This window comes from Brassica napus, chromosome C3, assembly GCF_020379485.1.
Source record: "Brassica napus cultivar Da-Ae chromosome C3, Da-Ae, whole genome shotgun sequence".
Taxonomy (NCBI): Eukaryota; Viridiplantae; Streptophyta; class Magnoliopsida; order Brassicales; family Brassicaceae; genus Brassica; species Brassica napus.
Window position 1 is genome coordinate 68,025,462 of NC_063446.1, and position 27,377 is coordinate 68,052,838.

At 37.9% G+C, this 27,377-nt stretch overlaps 6 protein-coding genes across 6 annotated transcripts; 2 read left to right on the forward strand and 4 right to left on the reverse strand.

Moving 5' to 3' along the window:
• Positions 1–8,512: 8,512 nt before the first annotated feature.
• On the forward strand, positions 8,513–11,281 carry LOC106358957. Its single transcript, XM_048750396.1, has one exon. The coding sequence runs from the start codon at positions 8,673–8,675 to the stop codon at positions 9,402–9,404; it is 732 nt and encodes a 243-aa protein (XP_048606353.1). The 5' UTR covers positions 8,513–8,672; the 3' UTR covers positions 9,405–11,281.
• Positions 9,739–12,224, reverse strand: LOC106358959 (probable E3 ubiquitin ligase SUD1). Its single transcript, XM_048749939.1, has 7 exons — positions 11,646–12,224; positions 11,366–11,574; positions 10,972–11,214; positions 10,735–10,898; positions 10,494–10,651; positions 10,259–10,405; positions 9,739–10,185 (listed from the first exon to the last, which is right to left on the reverse strand). Exons 1-7 carry the CDS (start codon positions 12,222–12,224, stop codon positions 9,739–9,741), a joined length of 1,947 nt encoding a protein of 648 aa, XP_048605896.1.
• Positions 11,531–13,561, reverse strand: LOC125583449 (probable E3 ubiquitin ligase SUD1). Its single transcript, XM_048750397.1, has one exon. The coding sequence runs from the start codon at positions 12,926–12,928 to the stop codon at positions 12,299–12,301; it is 630 nt and encodes a 209-aa protein (XP_048606354.1). The 5' UTR covers positions 12,929–13,561; the 3' UTR covers positions 11,531–12,298.
• Positions 13,562–16,005: 2,444 nt separating this feature from the next.
• LOC106361078 (caffeoyl-CoA O-methyltransferase 1) lies at positions 16,006–17,600 on the reverse strand. Its single transcript, XM_013800775.3, has 4 exons — positions 17,364–17,600; positions 17,062–17,286; positions 16,839–16,970; positions 16,006–16,559 (listed from the first exon to the last, which is right to left on the reverse strand). Exons 1-4 carry the CDS (start codon positions 17,487–17,489, stop codon positions 16,266–16,268), a joined length of 777 nt encoding a protein of 258 aa, XP_013656229.1. The 5' UTR covers positions 17,490–17,600; the 3' UTR covers positions 16,006–16,265.
• A 3,374-nt stretch (positions 17,601–20,974) lies between these two features.
• Positions 20,975–23,844, reverse strand: LOC106361079 (methylcrotonoyl-CoA carboxylase beta chain, mitochondrial). Its single transcript, XM_013800776.3, has 10 exons — positions 23,513–23,844; positions 23,323–23,442; positions 22,822–23,256; positions 22,647–22,737; positions 22,045–22,286; positions 21,805–21,969; positions 21,641–21,715; positions 21,441–21,572; positions 21,315–21,371; positions 20,975–21,219 (listed from the first exon to the last, which is right to left on the reverse strand). Exons 1-10 carry the CDS (start codon positions 23,744–23,746, stop codon positions 21,016–21,018), a joined length of 1,755 nt encoding a protein of 584 aa, XP_013656230.2. The 5' UTR covers positions 23,747–23,844; the 3' UTR covers positions 20,975–21,015.
• A 189-nt stretch (positions 23,845–24,033) lies between these two features.
• Positions 24,034–27,034, forward strand: LOC111198321 (cullin-1). Its single transcript, XM_022700124.2, has 3 exons — positions 24,034–25,868; positions 25,971–26,204; positions 26,273–27,034. Exons 1-3 carry the CDS (start codon positions 25,629–25,631, stop codon positions 26,978–26,980), a joined length of 1,182 nt encoding a protein of 393 aa, XP_022555845.2. The 5' UTR covers positions 24,034–25,628; the 3' UTR covers positions 26,981–27,034.
• Positions 27,035–27,377: the final 343 nt, after the last annotated feature.

Consider the following 27,377-nt stretch of genomic DNA (forward strand, 5'->3'; position numbering starts at 1 on the left):
TGCTGTTGGAGAACTACATAACTGGCACAAAAAAAGTATTTTCTGGGATCTGCCATACTGGGAGGATCATCTGCTAAGGCATAATTTAGATGTCATGCATATTGAGAAGAACTTTTTTGACAATCTCATGAACACGATCCTTAATGTTCAAGGTAAAACAAAGGATAATTTGAAGTCAAGACTGGATTTAGTCGATATATGTGCTCGTTCAGAACTTCATGTTGATGAGAATGGTAGGGCTCCTTTTCCCATATACCGACTTGATGCAGCGGGAAAAGATGCGTTCTTTGATTGGATTTCAAACGATGTGGAATTTCCAGACGGTTACGCATCAAATTTGCGTAACTGTATCGACAGAAAGGAAGGAAAGTTTACTGGCTTGAAAAGCCACGATTGCCATGTAATGATGCAGCGCCTCCTTCCGTTCGCCTTCAAGGAACTATTACCACGAAATGTTCATGAAGCAATTGCAGGGATAAGTGGTTTCTTCCGCGATTTATGCACGAGATCAGTGACTCTTGAAGGTATTGAAAATTTGAAGACTAACATAGCCGTGATTCAGTGCAACCTTGAGAAGATATTTCCTCCCTCATTTTTTGATGTTATGGAGCATCTTGTTATTCACCTGGCAAGAGAATTGGAACTTGGTGGTCCTGTGCAGTATAGATGGATGTATCTGTATGAGCGGTATATGTTCCATTTGAAGAAGATGGTGAAAAATTTAAGTAGGGTGGAAGGTTCTATAGTCGCACAGATGATCAATGAAGAAACTTCAAACTTTGCCGAGTACTACTTTCCAGCAGAAGTTCAGACCAAAAACAGAAGACCTGCTCGGCATGATGATAGAGGCGAACGGGCAACATATCATGTTACGGTTCCAGACATTTTCACAGATGTTGGACGACTTAGCGGAAAACCAAAGGACCGTCGACTTACTGAGCAGGAGCGCAGTCATTTGCAAACATATTTGCTCACCAACTGCGAAGACGTTCTTCAATATGAGAGGTAAATAAATGAGCTTACAAATTTTTATTTTAACAAGTTGAAATTTAAATCTTAATTAATTACATTATTGTCATCATATACAGGATTTTCATGGCAGAAAAGCGGTTCGAGTATAGATACGCCACAGAGGACGAACTAGAAGAAATGAAGCAGAGAGAATTTAGTGGATGGATGTTTACTTATGTGAGTGCTTTAAACAAATTAAAATATATTTTATCACATATTTATACTAATTCACATTTATTGATATAATATATATATATGTGCTATTAATAGGTGTCTGCTGGTTTGGCCAGAGGTGAAACATTTGACGATTGGATACGTGAGATGGTCGTTGGACCAAACTTTGTTGTGAAGTCATATCCGAGATTTTGTACTCGAGGATATGCATTCACAACTCAGAAGAGGAGACGTTCGAGTACGACTTATGATGCTGGCGTTTGTTCTGCATCAGGAGATGATGTATACTACGGACACATACATGAGATTTTGGAAATTAAGTATTTGGGCATGGTTGGATTGCGCTGTACTGTTTTCTATTGTGATTGGCACGACAACACCCCAGATCGAGGTGTGAGAACAGATGCATTTGGTGTTACATCAGTAAATTCGAGGCGAAAGCTGCAATATTATGATCCTTTCATTCTTGCTTCTCAGGCCGATCAGGTAATTAAATGTTAATTATTCAGAATGATTCATCATCATGTGTATTAATTTATAATTTTTCTAAATGTTACAGGTTTGTTATATCAAGTACCCCCGGGTAAGGAACAGAGATGATCCATGGGTTACTGTTACAAGACTCAACCCGAGAGGCCGAGTTCAGGGAAGTTCTGAGCTGGAAGACCCACTACAACCAAGCACATCCGGCAACTTAAGTGCAGCAGAAGATTTAGCTGGAGTTGGCCTTGTAGTCGATTTAACCGACTTTGGAGAGGAAGCCGTCGTTCACGTAGAGGATGAACCAGTGATTGGAGAGTTTCACCAAGATCCAGATTCAGATTCATCTGGTGATGATGACTCGGAAACAGACTACCATTGAACTTATTTTTTTTTTTTTTAAGAAATACCGAGGAAATTCCGAGGAACACTTGATATAACCTCTTTCCTCGGATAATAGTTATTTGGTTTATCTAGCAAGGCAAAGCTGAATACGAATTAAAAACTACTCAGAACACAACCAAATAAAACGAAGAAACCATGTAAAAGAAATACGAACTCATAATTAAGAAACCCAAAAAAAAACTCAGTTCAAAATTAACAGAAAATAAGACCATAAAACGTTAGAATAGAAAAGAAAATAAAATAGCCGGTGATAGCTCCTACTCCTCGTCTCCTGCTCCAGATGTTCCTGCATCGTTGGGTCTCTTGGACCTCTTTCTTACCCTGTGTGTACCACTCGAACCCGAACCAGAGCTGGATGGAGAGTTGTCCCGATGAACTACATCATCCTTTTGGCAACGACACGGCCTGATACGTGAAATGGCAGCCCAGATCTTGTGTAGCATGTCGTTGTTTGTCTTTATGCTCTGATCTCTCCAATGTTGTTGCTGGCGCGAAGTGGCGTTCGGTGGAAGCTCTTGCAGCTTGTACTGGCTGGAGTCTGATGGGAGTAGCTGATGGGGTTGTGAATCATCTGGAATGGCTTGTGCAGCCTCATCTTCTCCTTCTTCATCAACCATGCCCTTGCCTTTGGTCTGATATTTTGGCGTGAAGAAGGATGGCTTGTCTACTAGTGCGGTAGCAGGGGGTAGGAACTCAACTGCAGAATCTGAAAGTAGAGAAGTCAGACCGATCTGAGGCAGGTGGCAGTAGAGTGTTTTCTTCGCTCGGTCCTGGAATACGTAGACGTAAGGACCATCCCTATGGATCCTCGAGTGGGGACCAACTATGAACTCCTTACTAGAGAAATGAAATCCAGGTAGTTCCAAGCAATGTTGTTCGATCTGTCCAGTGCTACCTGCTGGTTCTTGCAGTCTACACCCACATGTCTAAGGATCCGAGTAATCACTGCACCAAATCCACATGCATTGCTCTTGGAATTGGTTACTTTCCCCTTGTATCCTGCTAAGTTTGCGGCCAGCACCGCTCCCATGTTGAAGGCAGTAGCAGGTGGGAATGTAGAGTTTCCAAATGCCGGTAGCAAATGCCTCACACCTTGGTACAGGAGGCACAACTCCCATTGCGTGACTGATGCGGCTGTGGTTGTCCCGTATAGCAATGAGCCAATGAGGCGTGTGGCATATCTCAGTACTGGGCTCCGGATAAGTGACTCCTTTGCCTGAGAAGATCTATAAACCCCTGTGCCAATCGTTTCCCAGAAGTTCAACAGCTCTGAAGTCCAATAAAGACCAGATGTCCTCTCCCCTGCACTCAATCCAAATAGTCCGCAGAGGTCTGTGAAAGATACCTCATAGTATACTTTCTGCACTACGAATGCCAGAAAACCTTCCTGATGGCTATCATCGGGACGGGTGACGTATGCGGATGCTATGAACTGGCGTACCAACTCCGGATAAGTGGGTTCGTTGAGGTTGCATAGTTGGCCTAGACCCATGTTCTGGAACAGTCCTTCAATGTCTGCTTGGATTCCCAATATTGTCATCGTCTCAGGACATGCTAGTTGTGTAGCCGGAACGGCTACCTTCTTCATGTTGTTGTAGTGGGTGGTATCAGACTTATCCCACTTCTTTGGCCTTTGCTTCTCCAGCTGAGACGAACCCTCTTCTTGTGTGTTCTTCTTTGCTGACATTTTCGTGCGCTTCATTCTCTACAAAATAGAATCATTGCTCTCAACATGGTTATAATCAATTAAGAACTCAAAGCAACATGAAAATGAAAAGCGAAATCGAGTTGTGAAAAAAAAAAACCAAATTGAAAAAAATTCTCAATCCCTAAATCATCTCAAATCCTGTTCCAAACTCGTTGATCACAGACAATTGTGTTCTATTCCATGTTTAAACATCTGTTTCATGCATATTTGATCAAGGAATCAACACGGAAATAAGAAATTCACAAAACCCAAAAAATTGCTCAAGAACACGATTTCAGAATGTGGAGATTCGCGGAGTATACCTGTCTTAAGGTGAAAACGAGTGTAGGAATCAGGTAGAGCTCGAAAAATCAAGTGGAATGGAGCCCAAAATTGTTCAAATCGGATGATTATAGAGAGAGAAAGGGGGGGCGAATTATAGGGGAAATCGGAGGGGATGAGAATTCTAAGGTTTAGATCCAAAAAAGGTCGGGTTTTGCCTTATAATTCTGTTTTCCGAACACGCATCGATCGATGCGTTTTTGTTCTATAACGCATCGATCGATGCGTTTTTAAAAAAACATACAAGATTTTCCAAGGACATTCCGAGGAACAATTGAGATTCTCGATCGATCGATGGGATACTCTCATCGATCGATCACAATCTTACGGCCCGGTCCATCTTTGTAATCGATCGATTTGTTTTTATTCAGAAACGCATCGATCGATGCGTTTTTAAAAAAACATACAAGATTTTCCGAGGACATTCCGAGGAACAATTGAGATTCTCGATCGATCGATCACAATCTTACGGCCCGGTCCATCTTTGTAATCGATCGATTTGTTTTTGTTCAGAAACGCATCGATCGATGCGTTTTTAAAAAAAACATACAAGATTTTCCGAGGACATTCCGAGGAACAATTGAGATTCTCGATCGATCGATGGGATACTCTCATCGATCGATCACAATCTTACGGCCCGGTCCATCTTAGTAATCGATCGATTCGTTTTTATTCAAAAACGCATCGATCGATGCGTTTATTTAAAAAAAATTACGTTTTGAAACCCCAAACACTAGTTCCTCGGAATTTCCTCGGAATATTCCGAGGAAATTCCGAGGAAGAAGAGGGTTTCCTCGGAGTTCCCTCGGAATAATCCGAGGAAATTCCGAGGAAATAGAGTTTTTAAACTGAAAACAACGTTTTGCCGTTTGAATAACACCTATATAACCCTTATTAAGTGTCTTACGTTCATTATGAAGTCAAAAATTTGGTCCTTACCGTATAATTAACACTTTTCCGATTGTATGAACGAAATCTCGCAACATAAGACAAACACTTATACCTTTTAATGAACGGTTAAGGGAATACTTTCAATTAGTTTTGAAATTTTTTATTTCATGGTTTATGCTCATCTATACAAAGAATCCTCAATGGTATGCATTACAATTGTATAAGAAATGAAATACGGCAAAAAAAATTGATGTTTTGAAACCCCAAACACTAGTTCCTCGGTATTTCCTCGGAATATTTTCATTTTACCGGGCAAATATTTCTTCCCCATTTCTCTCTTCTTCCTCTGCGCAAATCCTCTCTTCTCTCCGGCGATTTCCCCCTGAAATCCGACGATATCTCCGGCGATCTCCCTCTTCTCTTACACAAATCATGTAAGGACCCTATCTCACTCTCTTATGTTCTATTTGTTAGGTTTTTGTGTGGTTTTGATAGATTTTTTTTAGGGTGATTGGTTAGGATTGTGATTTGGTTGTATAATAGGTTTAGAATTGTGATTTGGTTGAATGATTTGTTTTGTTGAATTGATTTAGAATTTTTTTATAATTTTTTTTTTGTATTTATAAAATCGATTTTTGTATATAAAATCGATTTTTGTATTTTACAAAACGATTTTTCTATATAAATTCGATTTTTTGGACTTTACAAAAAAAAATTTCTATATAAATTCGATTTTTTGGATTTTACAAAACATTTTAAATATCTATAAAACTTTTTTTGTGATTAAAAACTATTATTTGGGATTTAAAAATATTTTTAATATATATATATTATTAAAACTATTTTTTGTAATTATTAAACTATTTTTATTTATTACAACTATTTTTTGTTTATTAGAACTATTTTTATATATTTATTAAAAATTTTAAATATATATAAATCTTTTTTGTGATTAAATTATTTGGGATTTTTTTTTTTAAAAAAAATTAATTTATATATTTCTGTATTTATTAAATATATTTTTTAAATTTACAGGTCTCATGATGATCAGACCCGGCCTCGACAGCGTCGTGGTCGTGGTGGTACGGGGAGCCAGTCTCGGGATTCCAGCCATTTTCAGGATTCCCCTTCGCCCCACAGCTCCAACCATACATCTCCTTCTGCTGCACCCGCTCCTGCTCCTCTCGCTCCCGCTGCTGCATCCGCTCCTGTTCCTCCGGGTCCTCCGGGAGTGATGCGTGTTGCGGAGTTGGTTCAACAGCCCGGTCGTGACCATCTTCCGTATCTCACTCCGTATCCACATGGACGGGGTCAAACATGGTAATTAAACATTTTTTTTCTTTAAATTTGGATTCATTATTAACCGTTTGTTCTTTTAATAAGGTTCAACCGATCCGGGAACGGGATCAGCGCATGGATCAACCGTATGATGTACTCGGCCCTCGACAGTGGACATCCGACTTTCACTCACTTCCCAACCGACAAGCAGGTTCTGTGGTTTCGTCAGTTTGCGGTAAGTATTCTAATTTTTTACTTATATTTTTAATCTTTAATATAAATTTTCTACTAATTGTGTTTTTTTTTCAGCAAGAGTTCAACTGGAATTCCGATGAGACGCTCTTTATCTATCACCACTTCGTCCATAAAGTAATGGACAACTATGGGAAGCAGATCCACGAGTGGAAGAAGAAGTGGGAAATCAATAAGGTTCGATTTAATTTATTAAACATTTTTTAATTTATTAAACTATTTTTTAATTTATTAAACTTTTTCTTTTTTTTTATTAAAAGGTCCCAAAGTCGATGAACGACACGGTCTGGAAGGAGTTGTGTGCGCATTGGGATAAGGAAGAGACGAAAGAAACTTCTTCCACCAACTCCACCAACCGCAGGAGCGACCGTAAAGGGAAGGGCATCTACAAGCATAACTTGGGTGCTCAATCTATTGCCACTCTCGGAGATCGCATGGTAAGTTCAACCGCTTTTTCTTCAATTATTTGAGTTTCAGAATTTAAATTTATTGTGCATTTCTTCTAATTTCTAATGTTTCTTTAATTTATGTTTTTTTTCAAGGCGGAAGAAAATGATGGCGAGCCGGTTGATGATCTCGCCCTAATGAGGAGGGCGTATACCAACAAGAAGACCGGCCAGATTGATGACGGTCTTGTGAGGGACGTGGTCGACCTGGTCCAAACTCAGGTGGTAGACGAAGTGTCTCAGCTTCAAACCGAGGATGACGCTTCGACGGCTTCGACCAACTTGTCCCGGTTTCGAATCAACGAAATCGTTGAATCCGTAAGTTCTTTGTTTTTAAAAGTTCAATTCATTTATTTCTTGGTTTAAATTTCTAAATTTGGCTTTTTTCTATTCAGTCGGTTCCAAAGAAGAAGGGACGTTTGGTCGGTTTGGGTCGTCGCACCCGGTCGGTTCCCCCTTCTTCTGCACCACCGCCCTTTGTTGATCCAGAAGTACTTACGGCCCAGTTGAAGGACAAAGATGATCGTATATCTTTGTTGGAGACCCAGATGGCGGCTCAACAGGCGGGCTATGAGGCACAGAGGAGGCTGAACCAGCAAATGATGGAGATGATGCAGGGGATGTACCCGAACGAGGTGTTCCCGGACGTGCCAGACCCGTAGTTTTTTTTTTCCCACAAACTCGGAATGTTTTATTTTTATTTGTGAAACTTTGAATATTAATTAATATGATTTCAATTTTACTTTTAATTTCATATTTTCGAATTTAAATTTCAGAAATTTTATTTTTTTTTTTAAATTAATATTTTTTACATTCCGGGGAAATTAATTATATTTTTCACTAGATCGATCGATGCGTTTTTGAACAAAAAAGCATCGATCGATGCGTTTTTTAAAAAACGTTCGGGCTATACCGAGGGACAGCTCCCTCGGAAAATTCCGAGGGAGCTGTGCCTCGGTATATTCCGAGGGACCAGTTCCCTCGGAATATACCGAGGGAAAAGTTCCTCGGAATAAACCGAGGAAAAGGTCTGTCGGTATACTCCTATCGATCGATGTATATATGTCCAAACACGCATCGATCGATGAACTTCTGAGGAATTATACCGACGAAAATCTCCCTCGGTATATTCCGAGGACATTTCCGACAAACTAGTGATCCTCGGAATTTCCTCGGAAATTTATTTCTTCGGAATTCCGTCGGAAAATTCCGAGGGATTTCCGAAGAAAAAATAAATTCCGAGGAATTATTTCCGACGGCTTGTTTCGTCGGTATGTCGTCGGAATAACGATATTCCGACGAAATTCCGACGATTTTTTCCCTCAGAATCCTTGATGTTTTCTTGTAGTGTGTTAATCTAGGTTGATGTTACAAGTGTAAAAACAAAAGGAAATCCCTTTATGTTCGATTTTCCAAACAATAGAAATAACATCTTATATTTCATAAGTTTTTTTCTTGAACCACAATATTTCATAAGATTTAAAAAAAAATTTCATTATTGATTTTGTAGATATGATAAATCAAAAGTCATATTTCCTTTTTCTGTTTGGGAACCGACTGTGAGTAAGTAGGAGGGGTCATCTACTCTCTATAAAAAGAAACCTCTCATCTCTCAATAGCTCACAAAAGCAAACAACGAGAAAGAGAACAACAACAACAACAAGAAAACATCGATTTTTAATCAAAGAAAAGAAAGAAGAAGCGATATGGGTCTCTCTAAGGCACGCAATCCACTCTTAGTCCTCGTGATCACTGCTTACCTCTTTTCCGGGACTGCTCATGCATGGAGCTGGAGCTGGGGTTCTGGCCAATCCGGTTCTAACTGGGGATGGGGTTGGGGCTCTGACGATAACTCTGGCTCGGGTTCAGGTGGTGGTTCAAGCTGGGGTTGGGGATGGAGCTCGAACGGAACAGATACAAACTGGGGTTGGGGAAGCAGCTCTGGCTCAAGTGGCACCGGGTCTACACATAAAAGCTACCACAACCACACGGCCCCATCAAACCACTCGAACGGCAGTGGTAGTATTGGCTCTACACACAACAACCACACGGCTCAAGTATCGCCTAGAAGAAAGATTGAGGTTAGTGTGTGGAAGAACGGATTCGATTACCAAGAATGGGCTTCAAAGCATGCACCCTTCCACACCAACGATGTCCTTTCTTTCAAGTACAACGATAAAAGTCAATCCAAGACGAAGAAGCACAACAACAAGAACGATGTCTACTTGCTTCCAGACTTGAAGAGCTACAAGAGATGCGATGTGAGCAGAGGCAAGAAGCTAGTCGCAAGAGGAGGCTCATCATTAGGGTTTAAGTTGCTTCTCCGCAAGACTCCTGAGACCTACTACTTCGCTAGTGGAGACCACAATGGCTGCAACCACAGCATGAAGTTCTCTGTCTCCCCGATTCCTCGTTCTTCTTCACACACTAAACCCTAAATATCACTTCACTACTTTGTTTCCTTGTTAGATTCTGTTTGGTTTATATTTTTTTAATTTGTTTCTTGTGCTTCATGTCAACGATGGATTGATTTATTACAAATTTATTTGGAGATAATAATGATTTATTATAATTTTAATACACACACAAAAGAGGATCAACGTATATATATAGTTACATATCGACTAATAAAAAATCTCATCCTTTTGCGGCTTAAGCACACAAATGTTAAAAGTTTCAAACTGTTTAAATTCATCACTTGACAAAACACTAATCTTTCTAAGCTTCTTGCTGGATTGCACGTCTGAGCCTAAGTCTAGTATTAGCATCTTCCTAACGCCCTGTCAAGACACCACCATCCCCTGCATCCTCACTGCTTTGGTTTTGGTGAGCCAAAACAGCTTCCCCAAAGTTATGGAGCCTCCGACCAATGAGGTAACGGTCGTCCCGGATGGAGTTGTGAAGGTTTCTGAACCAAACATGGCATCTATTTGCACAGAAGCAGACGAGACTCACCGAGAGACAACCTATCCAAGCATATCTGTAGACGGCCGAGTTCACAACCAGTGGATATCCTAGCATCGGGAACACTCCTCTTGCCAGAACATAAGGCACACATAATGCTGTCAGAAGTTTCATCACGATTGGGAATAAAATTTCTCTAAATACCCATAACCCTTGAAGCCTTGAGAATCTATCTCCTTCTACTCTCTCAAACTTTGCTTTCCAACTATCATCCAGCAATATTATCTGTCCATTGTTGTCATTTTTAGTGACATGCTACGTTTGTCCCCCCAAAAAAGTGACATGCTACATATTCTTTATGCGATACAAAAAAAAAAAGAGTACTAACCAATGTTGACCAGATTTTCAAAACGATGAGCCCAAGAGGCCAGTCTTGATACAGGAGGAAGACAGGGCTTTCATCTACCGGGACTCTCATTGGGACAATCACCAAAAGCTCAAACACAAGTCCTATTAGTACCGGAATGACAAAAACCTGTTCAGGAAACCATTTTCTAATACACAACATCAAATGAGTTTTGTAGTATTTTAAAATTCTGAAAAGAAAAAAACAATTCACTTACCCATATGGCTAACAGCACCGAGCTCTTGAAAACAATCTCACACCATTTCCATATTTCCTTTCTTGAAGTTCTTTTTGACTTGACATGCTCGATAGTATACATGGCCCCAGATATGGTAGTCCAAAAGGCATATGTGCCAATGACGTAAGCATACAGGTCTACAGATTTAAGAGGATATCATATTAAAATTGTCTATCCCTTTACAATAAAGAAGCACTAGATCGAATGTAACACACATTACCATTGTACTTGATGATGCCATGCGTTATAGGGAGAGTTGGTATGGCATTAAATAGAGCACGTCCTACAGAAACTGGTACAACTATCAATGTCGTATTGAAGAGAAGAAGAGTAATCCATGCAGCAAGTAGAAGAAGGACTATCCGGAGCACAAAGTTGTACCTCCTGAAATATTTGGTTCATTTCAGGGTAAGGCCTAATGAAAAATTTGAAGCTTGTTTCTTAAGTAACAACTTACTCTGAATCAGATTGTCCTCTGTTCTGCCTTCCTGGTTCGCCATTTCCATTGTCCTGGCCAACGTTGTCCTCCGGTCTTGGTAAGAGGAAGTCTGTCAAACCAAGCGCCCAGCCAACACAGGTGAACCAGAAGCGTACAAGGGACTCAACAGCGGTCCAGAGTCTAAAGTGCTCGATGATAAACTGTGTGCATATGGTGAACAGGAGCATGCCAGCAGGGATCTCAGTGAATGGGTCGGATACACTGTGTAGATGCACAACTTATTAAACACACTAAATGTCAAAAAAAAAAAAAAGAAACAAGATTCAATCATGCAAGACGACATTGTGTACATACACAAAGTTAGTAAACACACAACGTCTCCAAAAAACAAGATGCATGCCAACTTTCTTACGATATGTTAAGAGGGAAGATTGAAGGTGCCATCCTGATCGCAAGTTTGACTGGCAAAAACACCAGCAAGACAATCAAACTCCCAAGCTTTGCAGAATCTAACAAAACATTTCGAGCAAGCTTGTGCACTGGTTCTTCAATAAATAACTGGAATGTGTCATCCTCATATTCGGGATCATAAAAGAAATTCAAAACTCCAGGGCGAAGAACCTGCACAAAAGTGGAAAAAAATATTAGATATTAGCAGAAAAGAAACCTTAAATGAGGAGGGACCATGGTACCTGTTGAAGAAGCTCCTCAAATATGATTATTTTCAATAAGTACAATAGTCCAACAACCCAGTGAACAAGTGAGCTCGCCAGTGGAGAAACCGATAAAAACTCTACTCTATGGGACATTGTTTTACCAAACACCTTAACCGTGCAAACATCTAACAACCACCCGCACATCAAGGGGACGACACCAAGCATTAAGACAAACACGACACCACCATAGAACTGCCTAAGGAGAGGTGGTATTGTTTCTACTATTGAAGCAACACCACCGTAGAATCTTCCAGCGGTCAGTGGCTCACCCTTGAGGTATTGAATCAAGGGAATGAGTCCAAGGTAAATGAACACAAGACAGTCTCCAAACATGTGCCCATCAGTGCAAGTTGTAGCAACGTATAGCTTTGGTGGTCCAGCTCCAGCAACAAAACATTTCAAAAGATGAGATACTAGTCCATTTTCTTGTCCCTCGTGAGTCAAATTTGAGACCGAAGCAGGGCCTCTAGCATCAGCAAAAACACACAACACATGATATAATATAAACCGTCCTAGTGTGAAGGGCACAAAGATGACAACACCAAGGAATATCATATTGCTTGCCAGAACCTGCAAAGTTATGCACATACATATAAGATTTTTTAAATGAGAAAAGGACGAAACATGATTCAACTTACAGGAAAGGCCGCATTATCATACACCGGACCATGCATTCCAAACCGCACGTAAAATTGAAAGTACATTCGCAAATGCCTAAAGTAGTCCCTCAATGTGGCAGCTCCACTGAGGATGAAGATGATAGTTGTTGATAGTAAGAAACCAAGCAAACAATCGGCTAGGACAACTACGGTGGACATGTGGCTTAAGAACAGTCTCTGAGCTTCACCAAAACTCTGAACAAAAGCCAATCTCCATGTCCAAAACGTAATGAAAGGAATAGTGAGAAACCAGACCGAAAGCACTAAACACAACCGAAGAAAGACGTGCAGAGCACGGCAACTGCAAACTTTCATCCCAATGCCAACAACAAACTCATTGAAAGGGAGTCTTGTAGGAGCGTGTTCAGCATAAAGCGGAGAGAATGAAAAACGATGCTTGCAAACCTCGCATTGATGAGCTTTGCAGTAGCTAAGCCATTGAAGGAGGCAATCTTGGTGCACAAACTTGATGCTTCCCCTGCAGGCGCATGGATATTGAAGAGGGTTGTCTGTATCCCCTGGAGTTCTGCAGATCCTGCAAACGTCCTCATCACCTTCTTCATCATCAATGTACCTCGCCGTTGCAGTTGTGTGAGCCATGGTGGAGTAAGCGGTGGGAGGAGGCCTAAACCCTTAACATTGTAAGAATAAAAAGGTAAAAAAGGGTTATACTTTTCTTTTTACCTCGAAAAATAAAAAAAGGAGTCCAGACGAGGTAGTCCAAGTGGCAGGACGGGCCTGTGGTGGCAACCACCATCCGGGTTCGATTTCCTCCTCATGCGGAAACTACCCTGCCTCTTCTGGACACCAAAGCGGTACTGGTTTCGATCCAGCCCCGGGCCCAGGGGAATGACCCGCGAAGCGGGGAACCCCTGGATTATCAAAAAAAAAAAAAAAAAAAAAAAAAAAAGGAAATTTGTATTTTCTTCTTGAACATTTACTACAACCTTGCTCGGCAAGGCGTAATTATTCTGTCTTTTGATTTTTTTTAAAATTAGTTATGATGAATCCAAAATTTTAGTTAAAAATTATATATAGTGGTTACATAAATATTATGTTGTGTTGTAGAAGTTTCTCTTAATTCAATTAATGGTTTGATTAATGATTAGCTAATGCTTTTATATCTGGAATCTGAATTTCGAATCCTAGAAAATGTGATCTCTATAATATTATTTGAGAAACCAGTTTTTTCTTTATGTATCCGCTCACGTTAATTCTTACAACGATTATTTACAGAGCTACCCTTAATGAATTAAAATATTGAATCTAAATACTATTTTTTTAGTTTCCATTTTAATTTTTTCAAATAACATATATAATAAAAAAGAAACATTTATAAACTTTAGAAACGAATTTAAAAATGAAAATATATGTGTATATATAATATGATTTCATTAAAAATGAAAGTTCACAATATAGTAATATTACGTTTAAAACATTTTTTACAAAAAAAAAAATACTTTCAATGTAATAAAAATATTTTCTTTATATCTATATTTGGAAATATTGACATTTTTAGAAATAGGAAAGTTCACAAAATAGTAATCCTCCAACGTTTTGTTTTATTTTTTTTGGAAATATTGACATTTTTAGAAATAACAAATTAAAAATATGTTTGTCGTATTCTAATTGGTTGTTTTAAATCCTATGTAGACGCTTTCAATGACTTATGTGTCCTCAACTTTTATACAAAGTTTTGCATTTTCTGAATTAATTATTATTTGGTATTTTATTTGGGAAAATTTTATGTTTACCACTTTCATAGTACCACTTTTCATCTTTACCACCACTAAAGAGATATTTTCAAAAATATCTTCTTCATTAAGTGGCAAAAGAATCTTATACTCTTATTATCTATATATATAATAAATCATTATTTAAATAAATAAAAAATATTTAAAAAAATATTTTTATTTTTTATGTTTTCGAATTATACTTTTTCAAATTCTAACTTTTTATATAAAAAAAAAATTTGATTTGTTTTTCGAATTTTTTTTTTTTTTTCAAAATTTCTTTAGTTACTGAAAACGTAGAGACTCTAGATTACATATTCAATTCATGTTGGGACACATCTACTCTCAACCTAAGTTATGGTTTAGGTCTCGTCATTAGAGAATGTAGGGGCCTCCCAGAACCTCTTAGTCATAAATATAAGAATAGTGTGATATAGAAATTGTCAATTGCTTGAGCTTTCTCTTTGTGTTGTCAAATGAAGTGACTTTTAAAAACATAACTTGCTGTAGACAGTAATTAGTAACGTTCGTGTGTAATATATCTCCATATGCACAATGGGATCGACTTACGAGTAAAGTTGTTGTTGCACGGCATGTATTCATTCATCAAAGATGTTGCTGCCACTAAACCTCAATGCATCTTCATCACTGACTCAAATTCTTCAAGCAAGAGGTTAAATAGTGCTCAATCTTAAATGACTAATGTTTTTGCGACAACATATGGTTCATTCTTCGTTTTAGGCCTAGGCATTTCGGGTATCGGTTCGGGTATTTCGGGTTTTGGGTAGTTCGGATAGAGGCTAGAGGATCCATTTAGTACTTGACCTATTTTCGGTTCGGTTCGGTTCGGTTCGGTTCGGATAGTTTCGGGTTCGGTTCGGTTCGGATAGTAAATGTAGAAACCGGAAAATATCCGGAAAAAGTTCGGTTCTCATTTAGATCCGGTTCGGGTTCGGATAGTTCGGGTAGTTCGGATAATTTGGATAAAATATCGGTTATTTAGGGTAAAATATCAAATAATTAGGATGATTTAGATAAAAAATTTGGATATTTCGGATTACTTTGGATATTTCGGATAAAACTACCTGGATAGTTTCGGATACTTTCGGGTAGTTTGGATACTTTATAATAATTTAGTTATCCTCAACTATTTTGAGATACTTTTAATAGAATTTTAAATTAAAAATATATATTTAGTGATGTTATATGTATATATAATTAATATTTTTATATATTCGGGTACCCGTTCTGTTCTCGGTTCGGTTCCGGTTCGGTTCGGTTATTTCGGATATAAAAATATAGGAACCGTTCGGGTATTTGAGGGTATTAGTCCGGTTCCGGTTTCGGGTATTTCGGTTCGGTTCTTCGGTTCCGGTTATTTTGCCCAGGTCTACTTCTTTAATCTAACATCCTGTAATATGTTTAACTACGGATTAGATATGTGAAGTATAATTCTATGGAAAAATGCGACGTATCTCTTCTTACGGTTTTGATCTTAAACTATTTTGTCTGCTCTCTTTTGACAAATGAAATCCCCCAAAATAACAAGTACATCACTAATCTTTGTTTTAGTTACGTAGCTGAAAGTCTGAAATTACCTAACTGTGTTTAGTATTTCAAAAACTGATGACCCAAGACTTCCTACTTTGTGCTTTTCTTTCTCTCACTATATAATAAATTGACAATGTTAACAAAGACTTTTCAACTTAAGTGTATGATGATCATTGATTTAGAATAACACCATTTTAGGGGGAAAGTCATTCACGTTCATGTGGACAGATGGTAAAGAGTCCAACACGTTTTGTTCTTTATAGGTTCCTCTTGTAATAACTATGGAGATAAGCTAATCCTATTAATCTGCATCACGCCATAGTAACCATTTTGTCTATTAAAATGCAAAAGTTCTTCTCTCTTTTTTTACTCTCACTTAGATCTCTTTACAAAAATTAAATGAGTGATATATTCTTTTAGATGTTGTATCATAAAGTAAAAACAAACGAAACAAGAAAGGCAGGGTACATTATTTCTTTGTTCAGAAGAAAAGCAAAAACAAAAGACAATGGAGATATTACTTAACAAAATACAAAGGGAGTGGTCCAATTTGGTGGTAGTTGGTGAAAATGCATTTGAAAGGTAGGGTACTAGAGAGAGAAGAATTGAACCACTTGGGACAAACTCATAGGGTTGGGGGTATTCCATATCAATCAACTGATCCGACGGCAGATAGTGATTCCATCACCAACCGGGAGCATGCAAATCTCAATCCTAGGGTCAGCAGCAAGAGCCTTGTTAAGCTCAAGAACAAAGTCCCTGTAGTAACGAACGTACTTCCTCATCGGTGCATCAGGAGGAGCCACGACAGAACCGTTCCACAGAGTGTTGTCGTAGCCAATCACTCCTCCAACTTTCACAAGATCAATCAAACGCTTGTGGTAGTTGATATAGTTGTCCTTGTCAGCATCAACGAAAATAAAGTCATATGTTCCATGGTTCTTCTCCTGCACCCAACCACACACAATCATAAATTATTTTCTTCCTTATATGAAAAAGGAAACAAATCTGTTTTCACAAAAAAAAAATCTCATCAAAATTATTAAAAAAAATCAACCTAAATAAGTAATTAGGACATATAGAGAGGCTTGAGCATTATGGTTTCAGATCGGTTTTTATGGGATCTTTTCGGATAGCGGAGTTTTAAATCCATTAAGATACGGTTTTGGGTTGGTTCGATTCCAAATGTTTTTGTACCTATAAAATATTGAGATAAGAATGCTTACGTCAGCAACAAGTTGATCAAGAACAGGTAGAGCAGGGCCTTCCCTGAAATCGATCTTGTGAGCAACGCCGGCTTTCTCGATGATCGGCAAACCCAATTCGTAATTCTCTCTGTTAACATCCATAGCCAGAATCTGAGGGTGAAACAGAACAAAGCGTTTTAGTTCCAGTTCCGACAGAAGAAATTAGATTTGTAATAAAAACAGAGGAAGAAAGATGTTTTACTTTGCCGTCTTCGGGGAGAGCAAGAGCGGTGGCGAGGAGAGAGTAGCCAGTGTAAACACCGATCTCCATTGTGTTCTTGGCGTTAACGAGCTTGATGAGCATGTTCAGAAACTGTCCTTCGTCTGCTGACGTGGTCATTATGTTCCAAGGGTGTTTTGCTGTCACTTCCCTGAGTTCCTTCATTGATTCTGGTTCTCTTGGATACACACTTGTCTCCAGAATATACTGCATGTGTTAAATTAATAAGATTATATAAGAATATTGAACTGAATCAAAACACATAACTTTGTAATGAAACGGACCTGGTAGAGATCGTCGCTCTGTAAGAGACTCTTGTGGCCGACTTCTTGATGTCGGAGATTCTGTGATTGCTTGTCTTCTACATTAGTACTAGATGTCTTTGTTGCCTCTGCTGTTGTCGTCGCCATCTCTCTCTCTGTATTTGTTTTCTTTTTGCTGAGATTGACGATTGTGGTTTTTGGTGATTCACACAGATGACACGCGAGGTGTATATATAATGAAGAGAGAGAAAATGAAACCGGTTCGAACCGGGTTAGTTATATCCGGTATTCATGATAAAATCCCGGTCCGGGGTTGGTGAAACTCTCCCAACACGCAATTGGTCAGTCGCTGTCTTAATTGGGTCCCAGCCAGTGTGGGACTTGGGGTGATAACGCCTCGTGCAATAAATTTTTCCTGATTATTGAAACCAAGTTAATGTAGTTTGTGCATTGTGTGGCGTGGTATGTGACAAGTGAATACGTTTATTGTATTTATGAGTCAATTAAATGTTTGCTGCCAAAGACTGGTACTAGTATTTTACGTATTTATTATGTCTGGATTTTCATGCTGAAATTGGATGATGGCTACACAAATACAATGAGAGATATTTACACTGGATAGAGGGTGAGATGTATATTAAACAATTTAAATTTAAAGTAAGTTATTTTCCGTATATAATTAAATTATAAAGAATAAAGATATGAGAATAAGGTGAGACTTGGTGAGTAGAGAAGATGAAGACCAATCCGATGGAATAAAAAGGTGGATCCAACAACTCTGCTTGGTATGTGTGGTAGGTGAACGCACTATGGTTGAAGAGGACTTCCTTAATAATCATCCTTCATTTTTCTCTTATGGACAAAAGCGAATTATTGAATATAGCACTAGCGATGGAAAAAAAATATATATCTTCTGAAATTACAATAACGAGAAATTCGAATTGGTAGGTAGACACTTGTATCTCGGTGTAAAAGAAAAAGAATGTAAACTCTTGTATCCGAGGGACACGTTGTTTTGAGTTATTTATCAATTTATCATTTTTCTAGTAGATTTTCTTAAAAATTCAAAGGACATAAAGGATTAAATGTTTTGTTAGCGAATAAGATTACACTTCGAAAAAATCATGAAATTCACTTTTTATGTTGTATTTTAATAGATAGCGCTTATACTTGCTTATGTTATATTTATTTTCAGAAGATTTGAATATTGATTTTATAATCAATAATTTTTATTAATAAATTTTTTTTTTGTTTGACGTAAAAAAGTGAAAATGGATTGGTAACATATATGATATATCTAGTCAATTGGCTAAATGTTCACTTGTGCGGCTTTCTCCACGAGAGTTCATTTCATTTAAACGTGTTTTCCCTGCATAGTAAAGTTTGTTCTACATCATGCATAACAATTTTTTTTTTTGAAAATTTAAGCAAAATTTTCAAACCCTTCAGATAATGTTTTTAATGGAACCATGATTCCCTTGGGTAGGGGTGGCGTTCAGATACCCGTTCGGATACGGATCGGGTATTTAGGACTTTGGATATTTTGGTATAAAAGTATAGAACCCGTTCGGATATTTTTATATTTCGGATCATGCTCCGGTAGTCTAAGTTCGGGTTTGGTTATTTCGGAACGGATTCGGTTATTTCGGATCGGGTTCGGATATTTAGATTATGAAGGAAAAAAATAAATTTTTTATTGTTTAAGTTTTTTGTATTTAAAATATATAATTTTAACTTAACTGGGTTTCTAATTTTTAATAGATTAAACTATTGATAGGTTTGAAGACAAAACTTTAAAAATAGAAAGACACTAATTTAATTGTTATTTTTATATTTTGGATGCAACTTTTGTTAATGTAAAAACAAGAGTTTGATATGTATTTTAAATGAATAGAAAATGATTTTATTCATAATCATATGTATATTATCCGATTTTGAGCCATGTAACATCAATATAAATATTTTGAATAAAATTAGAGAAGTAAACTAGAAATGTAGGGACAAGTATTCATATGTTCGGTTACCTTTAGATATCCATTCAGATTCGGATATTATCCGTTCGGGTTCGGATATCCAACTCTCCTAATAAAATATTCTTTCGGATCATTTGGATATTTTACTACTTCTGTTTAGATTTCGGTTCAGATTTTTCGGATCGATTTCGGATACAAGTTTGGATATCGGGTAAATTGCCCACCCCTGCCCTTGGGAGCTCACGTCTTAGGGTTGTGTAGGCATGGGCATTCAGGATCCCAATCGGATTTCGGTTTTGTCCAATCGGGTCTCGGGTTTCCGGGTTTATCAAAATCAGCCCCATTTGGGTTATACAAAAGTTCGGTTCGGGACCGGTTCGGGTTCTTTTGGGTTCGGGTCGGGGTTAGTAAATCTTCAAAGAACCGGTAAAACCCGATGTACTTTCGGGTTCGGGTCCCAATCGGTTCTTTGGTTTAAAAGTACATAATTTGTATTTACTTTGTAACCAAAACATAAGTAAAATCGGTTCTTCGGTTTTAAAATGCCTGATTTATATCTATTTTGTAACCAAAACATAAGTAAAATCGATTCAAAAATAAGAATGGAACATCAAACGCGAACATTCAAAATAAAACAAAAGGTAAACATAGTTATTGATACAAAGAAAACCAAATAAAAGAAAACATAAAACAAAAACCAAGTTCTCATGAAATGATAAACATTATTCAATGAAAACAAAACCAAAATCTAAAATCTTCAAGCTTCAACCACCAAGTTCAACCATCAACATTAATGTAATAGATAATTACTTTAGATGTTCAATAATTTCTTAGTGTATTTTGGATACATATTAGGAATTAAGATCATGTTTGATACAAGCTATTTTGGGAGATTTTGAATTTTTGGGTTCTATCGGATACCCATTTAGGTTCGGGTTCGGTTCGGATAATACTCATAACCCAAAATACCACAAAACAAGATCCAATCGGTATTTACGTCGGGTTCGGATTCATTTTTATCGGATCGGATTCGGTTTGAATTTTCGGGTTTGGTTTATTTGCCTAGTCCTAGGGTTGTTGGTGGCAGTTCAAGAAATCCGGAAGTTGGTATCATAGAATGTTACTTTGCAAGTGATTAACAGAATTTTGATAAGATAAAACAAATAACAAAAATATTTGTTTTTTGATAGATAATGTTATAAGCATTGACAAATCTAAATGGTTTTCATTAATGATATCGATCAAGTATTGCAACATATGTCAATGGATAACTTGATATAGCGTTATTAAAAAATATACCATGTTCTTTCTCTTGTATACATGTCAATAGATTGTATGTTCAGTGAAGCATATAAATTAGTGAGCCGAGAGTGATCTTTAATTGTTTGATGATCATAAAGTCATTTGTTATTTGTATATCGTCTGCCTCCTAGTTGAATCTCAGCAAAAAGTAAGATGTAATAATATAACACGCCCGGTGGTATTCGAACCCAGTCTGATTAGAAGTCAGACGCCTTATCCATCGGGCCACGGGCGCCCTTGTGATCTTATAATTCAATAATATTTAAACAGTGAATGTCCACGACCTGTCATTCTGTCAACTATCACTTAAACCATTTTTCTCCACTGGTCCGCTAAATTTTGTAGAGTAAGTGTCAGTTTCATTTATTTAACCATATTATTCGAAAGTGGAAGTTGTTTTACATTCTAAAGACACCAAATCGAGTGTCTTCTAGAGGACGGTTAGAAGCAGCAGAGAGACAAAGTCCCAAAACCTTTCTAGTATCAGATGGATCAATCACTCCATCATCCCAAAGCCTCGCTGTGGAGAAGTAAGGACTTGCCTCTCTCTCATAAGCATCCACCGTTTTCTTCTTGAACTCTTCTTCCTCTTCCTCTGTCCACTGCATATCACACAAACACACCCATGTCCATATTCCATCATCTCTCCATCCATGTTGAGAACAAAACAGAGTTCAAAAATGTTTTATTTCAGTACCTTTATTCCTTGTCTCTTCTTGGTAGCCCTTTCAATCTGACTCAAAACACCTGCAGCCTGCAAAGATGATCAGATTATAAACTCATCTCGTTTCAGTTTAAACATTTTTGGTTCGGTATGGTTTACCTGAGCGCCTCCCATGACGCCAATTCTGGCGTTTGGCCACATGAACAGAAAATCTGGACTGTATGAACGGCCACACATGGCATAGTTTCCAGCACCAAAGCTTGCACCCGTTATAATTGTTATCTTTGGTACCTAGATTAAGAGCCAAGCTTTAGTTCTAGCATTTACTAATAAAAAAAAGTAATCTCTGCACAAAATACCTTAGCACAAGATACTGCCATCACCATTTTTGCTCCAGATTTTGCAATGCCATTGGCCTCAGATCTTGAACCAACCTGTAAACAAGTAAAAGATATAGCGTAAGATAAGATGTATATAGCAATCTTACATGTTACAGCACAACAACAAAAAACACTTCAATTACCATAAAGCCTGTGATGTTCTGGAGGAAAACGAGAGGAATTTTACGTTGAGAACACAATTCAATGAAGTGTGCTCCTTTTAATGCAGATTCGTTGAACAGTATGCCATTGTTTCCAATGATTCCTACCGTCTGACCATATATTCTAGCAAAACCAGTCACAAGCGTCTGCACAAAAACAAAAAGTTCCGGTGAGAGAAGGAAGAAGAGGTAAGTCTCAGAAGCTAATAACGTTTATCTTACGGTGCCGTATTGTTTCTTGAACTCGTCAAATTCACTCCCATCAACAATCCGAGCAATGATAGACCGGACATCAAACTGCTGCTTGTGGTCTACAGGAGCAATGGACCTAAGCTCGTTTATGTCATAAAGCGGTTCTTTGTATTCAAGTTTTTCACTACCAAATGTTCCTTTCGTCTCTCGTTTTGCAGCCATGTGCAGATTCTTGACAATGTTTCTTCCAATAGCGAGTCCATGTAGCTCGTCTGCAAGACTAGAGCAACTCTTTAAGGTCTTTCAAGAAATAGCATAACTAAGACGCTTTGTAGAGGATATTTTAGTTTTTGGCTTTAATTATAAAATTATTGTGGTCAAAATTAGATATACAAAACAAAACAAAAATTACATAAATTTGTGAATTTGTACTAACATTAGTGTTACGTATTTAGACAAATTTAGATAGTTTTAAACCGATTTAGAATGGTTGTTTAAACCATTTGAGTAGTAGAAATCAGATTTTATGAAAATCGTTTCGGCTATGCCACCTAGACCGATTTTTGAACCATGCTGTAAACTCTAAAAGATGATTGATTGTTGTTTATCAATACAATACTACAGAAACATACCTTGAGCAAAATAATCCGACACACCAGACACATTACAATGAACAGAAGCACCTCCTAGATCCTCAGCTGAGACTTCCTCTCCTGTGGCAGCCTGTTCAAAGACCCTTTTCATTTTAGCTTTCATTGTAACTAACTAAAACAAGAAAAAAGAGAGTTTAGTTTTTGGATAATTAACCTTCACAAGAGGAGGTCCTGCCAAAAAGATGGTACCATTCCCTTTCACCATCACACTTTCATCAGCCATGGCAGGGATATAAGCACCACCGGCAGTGCAAGACCCCAAAACAATGGCGATCTGCGGAATCCCTTCCGACGACATCACAGACTCGTTGTAGAAAACCCTGCCGAAATTCTCCTTGTCAGGGAAAACCTCTGACTGTTTCGGAAGGTAAGCACCGCCGCTGTCAACGAGGTATATGCAAGGGAGTCTGCAGCGAGCAGCAATCTCTTGTGCCCTGAGATGTTTCTTGATAGTAATGGGATAATAAGTCCCTCCTTTCACTGTGGGGTCGTTAGCCATGAACATACAGAGATGGCCGTGGACTGGTCCTATCCCTGTGATTATGCCGCCTGATGGTAAAGGCTCCTCGTACAGCTCATGTCCTGCAAGCTTCAAGCATATGATCAAAGTCTTGTACTATTCTCACTCGAGATTGCAAAAAACAAAGAGTCAAACCTGAGAGAGCTCCAAGAAGGAAGAGGCAGGGTCAAGGAGGCGATCGATTCTTTCTCTAGGCAGAAGCTTGTTTCTACTTGTGTTCCTCTTCACAGCCTCCTCTCCACCACCAACCAACACCTTACAAAACATCCACACTTGTAAGAAAGTCATCGTCTCTGCAAACAATTAGACAGCAAAAATGATTTACCTTTTTGATGTGGGAGCGAAGGTCCGATAAGATCCCTTCCATGGCCACCGAGTTGCTGGCGAAAGCTTCCGAATTTCTCTCGACGCCGTCCGGGAGAACGCCGGCGCAGAAACCCTTTTGTAGAGTTCGTAAAGGATCGGGCTTTGGATCGTTTCCGGGTCGGATCCGCCATTGATGAATAGTAGTTAGCTCTGCATAAGCTGAAGCTGCCCTTCTCCCCAAAAGCCTTAACATTTTCGTCTTCCCACTTTGTCTCTCGAGACCGATCTCACTATATATACAAACTGTGAAAGGTTACGTGTTTGGAGTAGTTGATTTGTCTGTAATTCATATCCATAAAGAGATAAGATCAAGGAGAGCATATAAAAATTGATGAATCTTTATCTATCCAACAAAGACAAACAATACGACAGCGTTTCGTTTCAGCGTCACTAAGTGTGGATGGATGATGGAAGCTAACTTCTGATATATATGTTGACGTCGTGTCTATTTCTACAAAGGTTTACTTTTACAGACATCTTGTAAGAGTTTAAAGTTTCCAGCTTTGTTTGTGTGTATAGAAACTGAGGAAACTTTATAATAAGTGTTAGTTGATGTTCTAGGCAAAGCTGGTGCAGATGTCACTCTTGCTTATGTAGAGCTGCTGAAGCTAGAGGTTTAAGTATACTCGGTGACTAGATTGCTTGCTGATGTCTTAATCTTGAAATGTGTTGAACAAGTCTTTGATTCTAGTGGCTTTGCCTTTAAGTTCCTTTTTTTTTTTGGAATTAGACAGTACAAACAAGTCTTCTTCTGATGTTCTGCTTTCGGTTGATTTGTTAACTGGTTCTCTATCGTTGTCATGGGCTGATCTGAAATGAAATTTGTGAAGGGAGGCATGAGCAAACGCTGTACACGATATTGAATCCTATTGCAGCTGTATACCCTTCAGACACCGACGGGCCTATAAGTGACCAAATGATCAAAGACGTGGAAGTTGTTATAGAATGGAAACTTGATTACAAAGTGTAGGGCTCGCAACTGTTACCAACTTTTCCTTAGCTATACTTGTTAGCAAGCTGTTTGGACATGGTCGAACAAGAAGCGTTTCAGAAGACCGTGTGCAAGACCATCGAGGGGCTGTGAAGAAGGCATCTTGATCTAGATAGAAAATTAGAAGATGTATCCACAGTTGATCTGAAACCAAAAATCGTGTGTTCAACGTTTTGTATCAAACCATCTTAACTATAGATTACTCTGTTCTGTATCTGATTTTGTGTACCTAGTTGGAGATTACATATAATGATTATAAATTTATGTTTCCATCAACCTTTTTTTGAAACACTTTTTTTTTCGAAATACATGTTTCCATCAACCTATTCATTCTATTTAGTGTTTGTACTTACTAAAATATTGATAAATAGTATCAGATTTGAACATACTTTTAGAGTATGTACTTATTTATGTATTTATCTCATTTATCTATGTGTAACCTTAATTGTTGAAGCCAGTAAATGAAGATTGAGTTTTTTTTTACCAAGAGTTAATCAAATTCATAAGGCCAATTCTCCTAAATAGACTATTTTCAAGTTTTGATGACAAAAATAGACCACAAGGCCAGTTCTCTATTCATAAAATATATTGATTAATTTATGAAAGAAAGAAATAAATATATTTTATGGTGGTTGATTGATTGATTGCATTGGAATTATCATAAAACTATCTAGATAGTGATTAGAATTTATCATTTGATTATTTTAATTTATTTGTCTCAGATCTCATAATCTTATAAGATTAATAATTATAAATAAAATCAAAATTTACAAGTGTATAAACACGGTCTCTTTTTTGTAATAAATATCATAAGAAAAAAAGTAAACTCATCAATGGAAACTAAACTTTTTATATATATATGATAATAATAAAGTTTCCAGATTTTTATTTCCTTAAAATTCTCCATTGATAGTTTACTTTTATTTTGAAATATAAAATATCGATTATTATTTGTTCTTCACCGCCTTATGCAAATATAAAAACATATCTCACACCATCTATTCTCAAACCTCTCTCATACATCTCTCAGACCTACCTAGTACTAACGATCTTAAATTAGGGTTTTACTCTTTATCTTACATACATGTCTAGACAAAACGTCAAGCCTATGACCATGGATCAAGGATCTGACCTCATTGACGCGGCTGTTACCAAGCTCAAACGGATTCTTGAAGGAAAGCCTGAACCAGCCTCTGAGTCTCACGAATATGTTAGAAACTACACTGCAGTTTACAATATGTGCACCCAGAAACCACCTGACGATTTGTCTCAACAGCTTTATGATAAGTATGGTGGCATCTTTGAAGATTATGACAAGCATACGGTGAGTAACGACCTAATTTATTAATTAGGGGTTTTCTTATAAATAGTTTTTTTATTTGTTTTTGGTAAACTAGTCTTTTTAATTTTATTTTTGTGTGGTTAGGTGCTGCCCTCTATCATGGAGAAGCATGATGAATACATGCTAAGAGAGCTTTCTCGGATGTGGGATATTCATAAGGATATGGTTAGGTGGCTATCTCGCTTTTTCTTCTATCTTGACCGTTACTTCATTACACGGAGAAGCCTTCCAAGCCTAACTGAAGTTGGCATGACTTGTTTCCGCGACCATGTTTACAATAACGTTCACTTCAATGTCAAACAAGTTATTATAGCATTGGTAAGTACATATAGATGAAGAGTTTCTTGTTCTGTCTTATCTAACAAGGTTTGGTTTGTGTTTTTCAGATTCATAAAGAGCGAGAAGGCCAACAGATTGATAGTGCACTACTGAAGAACATATTAGATCTCTTTGTTCAGAATGGGATGGGAAGTATGGAGAGATATGAAGACGATTTTGAGATGTTCTTTCTCCAAGAAACAGCTTTTTACTATTCCCGCAGATCCTCAAGCTGGATCCTAGAGGATTCTTGCCCTGAATACATGATAAAGTCTGAGGAGGCTTTAAAGAAGGAGAAGGAGAGAGTCAATCACTACCTTCATTCAACCACCGAACCTAAACTAGTTGAGATTGTGCAAACCCATCTATTGGTTTTGGTTGCAAAACCGCTTCTAGAAAAGGAGAGCTCAGGTATCAGTGCACTGCTAAGAGATGACAAGATGGATGATCTCTCTAGGATGTACAGGCTCTACCATGCAATCCCCAAAGGTTTGGAACCTGTTGCGGAAGCCTTTAGGCTTCATGTTACTTCAGAAGGTAACGCTCTTATCAAACAAGCCGAAGACGCAGCTACTAGTGGTAGCGTGGAGGAACAGGTGCTTGTCAGAAAGATAATTGACTTGCACGATAAGTACATGGCCTATGTCACAGACTGTTTTCAGAACCACACACTCTTCCATAAGGCGTTGAAAGAAGCCTTTGAAATCTTTTGTAACAAGAAAGTGACTGGAAGCTCAAGTGCAGAGTTACTTGCAACGTTAAGTTTGCTTGATTAAGCAGGGGCGGATCTACTTATATCTAAGGTGGGGCACATGCCCCATACTTAACTTTATAAAACTAGCTTATGAACATATTTACAAAATTTTAGTTTTGATATATTATTATTTTTTTCGCGGACTCAAATATCTGAAATTATAAAATAGTATAAATACTATATCTATATAAATAAAGGAGGCTTTGCTCTCTCCTTAGCATGTCCTTCCCAGTAGGGAGAAGGGGGCTTTTTTCGCCACGTGTGTGTCATGAGGGACGAAGTACGGAATTTTGTTTTTGATGTATTATTATGTTCATGGACTCGATATTTGGTATGGGCCTTTATTCAATTCAAAAGGGGCCGTGTATAGCTAGATATTATTCGTCTAGGACAGTCCGACGTTTCAATTACGTCTTATC